The following is a 2,824-nucleotide window of genomic DNA, read 5'->3' as shown; positions in this document are numbered from 1 at the left end:
AGTTTCCTTCAGAAACAGCGGGAAGAAGAGACCGACGCTCTTCCTGGAATCCTGGTGTAAAGAATTCAAGACGAAAGTACACAAGACGTAGGCATGTGCACCAGTATGGACACCAACCAGCCTCTACTATCTAACCAACAAGGCAACAAGCCGTCTGCAGCAGCCCGTTGTGCAGGACACCAAGACAGAACTCGTTGCAGACCGAGAGGCGTTCTGGCGTCTATGGTAGACATGGGAGACTTACACACAAAGTGAGCCAGTCTCGCCAGGGTAAGGAGACTCCATCAGTAAGAGGTACAGTATGTACCCCGTATTACGGATAAGTGAGTGACTGGAACATGCCATGGAGAGACCATCAGCAAAGCCGACTGGCTACCTACGAGCAACTTTGCATACAAGGGGAGTAGACGGATAATCCATGGCTCATGCTACCTTCCCCAGACTTTACAACCGTCGTGCCGTCCGAGGTGGGAATGAACCATGGAAATACAAGAGTCGATACAACGAAAGACTTCTTAAGAACCGAGCCTTTGCAACTCGTCAAGCAACCCTTCCAAGTCTAGGAGCATCTGCTTCTGCCCTTATACAATACTTGCGAGGCTCTAAAGTCACCTCAGGTCACGAGAGGCGAGTAACCGGGTTTCACGATATCTTGCGCCGCTTTATGCATTTTCTCTTTTGCTCAAATTTCGAGCTGTATATGATTGTTGTTTGTGACAGTGACCAGTGGCCACACATATATACATCACTACATGACTACATCCATCCCACCCAGCAGCCACCACCACCACCACCACCACCATCACCCATGGCATGTAATCCACACCTCTTTTTTGGTTTAAACATGGCATGAGTCCAACTCTCAGACACAAAATGACACAAAGTGGTGGTGACATTCCGGAACCTAGTGTCGGCAATCATCGGCACCTGACCACCCCTTCTTGCGCCATCCTTGATATGACATGACACCCTGCATTCAGCGAGATACCCTCCAGAACCCTGACCGGTCAACAACCTGGAACTCATCGAATCATCGATCCCACCTTTGCGCCTAGACCCAGAGAGGTGAGGTTGAGGGTTGAGGTGGGGAAGCTTCCAACCCTGGGCTAGGTCCCGCCATGCTCATGCTCTATCTAGTACTGCGTACTGTAAATACCCCGAACTTGGAGTGCTTTTGTACGACCTTGCGGGCGAGGCGGGTTCCCTACCCGCATGGTGCTCTTATCGCAGTGCATTTTTACGGAAGGGGAAGTGTAATCGGAAGCCAAGGGAACAAACAAGGACACCAAATTCAATCCTCTCAAGTTGACATGACAAGGGTATTATGGTATACTCCTCCTTCCAGGTTGAATCAAGTATGGTTTATATCCAACGGCGATAGGAACTATAGTAGAGGATACGGTACGGTACGGTAGGTACGGCAGGTACGGTACGACAGGGTACGGGACGGGTATGGTATGGTATATAGGAATGCTTGTCTTGTGGTGGATTTTTAGGACGACGATTCATCGATCTGTGGGTGAGACCGACCCCCCAGAGAAAAACGGATTAGCCAGGGACGGAATCCAAAGAGTCCTTCCCTACGGTGGTAGGGGGGACTTCGCCCTTTTGCTTCCTCAACTTCTCCTCGAATTTCTGAAACTCCTGCAACGCGATGTCTTCTTCGGGGTCAAGTACCTGTTCGACACCTTGGACTTCTTCGATCTGTTGGGTGTTGCTCAACATGTCAGCGAAATATTTGAAGCCGAAACCAGGCCGGAAAGGGACAAAACCGGCCAGGGGAAAATCTTACGTAGTGCATCAACATGCCCTCAATCCCGTTCTTCAGCGTCACCGTGCTGGAATCGCACGTCCGGCACGCTCCGCGCAGCTTGAGCTTGACAATGCCATCCTCAAACCCGCGGAACTCGATATCGCCACCGTCCTCCTGAATAGCCGGGCGGATCCTCGTCTCCAGCAGCTCCTTGATCATGCCTACCACCTCGCTATCGTTCTCGTCGTACGCCAAGCTGTCCTTCTCGTCCAACTCTTGAGTCGATTCCTCCCCTTCCTTGCGCTCCACCACATTGACAATCGTCTGACCGGAAGTGATGGTCTCGGTGATGAGTGCAAACACCTCCGGGCGGATGTGCGCCCAGTTGGCGTCGGCCGACTTGGTCACGGTGATGAAGTCGGTGCCGTAGAAGACCGAGGTGACGCCGTCGATGTTCATGAGCTGCGCGGCCAGCGGCGAAGGGTAGGGGGGTGCAATGGTGCTGCGCGCGTTCATGTACTCGATGAAGGGCGTCTTGATCGAGTCCGGGATGACCTTTTGGTTGGGCAGGAACTTGAGCGAGTCCGGGTTGGGCGTGTTCTCGGTCTGGATGAAGATGGTGCGGCGCTGCTGGGGCGCGAGGGTCGTGCTAGGGGTCCATGACTGTTGGTGAAGACGGGGACGAGCGGCCGAACGGGCGCCGGTATGCGCTTGTCTGCTGTTGCTACTGGCGGAAGCGGAAGCAACTTGGCGCAGACGCGGGATGGTTGTCGCGGCGGGTCGCACGGTCGACTTGGAGACGAGAGGCACTAGGCCTTGTCGTAATAATAGTCTATTCGATGGCATCGTGGGCGGTGGTGTTGGTGTTTGTCGGAATGCCGTCGAGGGGAAGAGACACGGCGACTCGACCGGGACGGGGAAAGAAAGATGGGAAAGAAAAGGAATGACGCCGACAGATTCCGAAATGTTTGCCGCCGGTCCGGGCATGGAATTGTCAGCGGCCGCTAACGCTAACGCGATTAGCGCCGATATGCGTCCACTGCCGTGCCAGTTCTAGCGCAAAGGCTAGCT

At 53.8% G+C, this 2,824-nt stretch overlaps 1 protein-coding gene across 1 annotated transcript; it reads right to left on the bottom strand.

Annotated features, from left to right (window-relative positions):
- Positions 1 to 1,548: 1,548 nt before the first annotated feature.
- On the bottom strand, positions 1,549 to 2,599 carry B0H65DRAFT_508943 (scaffold protein Nfu/NifU N terminal-domain-containing protein; the record flags this gene model as incomplete). Its single annotated transcript, XM_062828272.1, has 2 exons — positions 1,549 to 1,704; positions 1,793 to 2,599. The coding sequence occupies 2 exons, from the start codon at positions 2,597 to 2,599 to the stop codon at positions 1,549 to 1,551; spliced, it is 963 nt and encodes a 320-aa protein (XP_062681803.1).
- Between the last annotated feature and the right edge of the window lie 225 nt (positions 2,600 to 2,824).

Source organism: Neurospora tetraspora (assembly GCF_033439725.1).
Source record: "Neurospora tetraspora strain CBS 560.94 chromosome Unknown B0H65scaffold_4, whole genome shotgun sequence".
Taxonomy (NCBI): Eukaryota; Fungi; Ascomycota; class Sordariomycetes; order Sordariales; family Sordariaceae; genus Neurospora; species Neurospora tetraspora.
The sequence above is the reverse complement of the archived record's forward strand: the minus strand, read 5'-3'. Positions and strand labels throughout refer to the sequence as shown.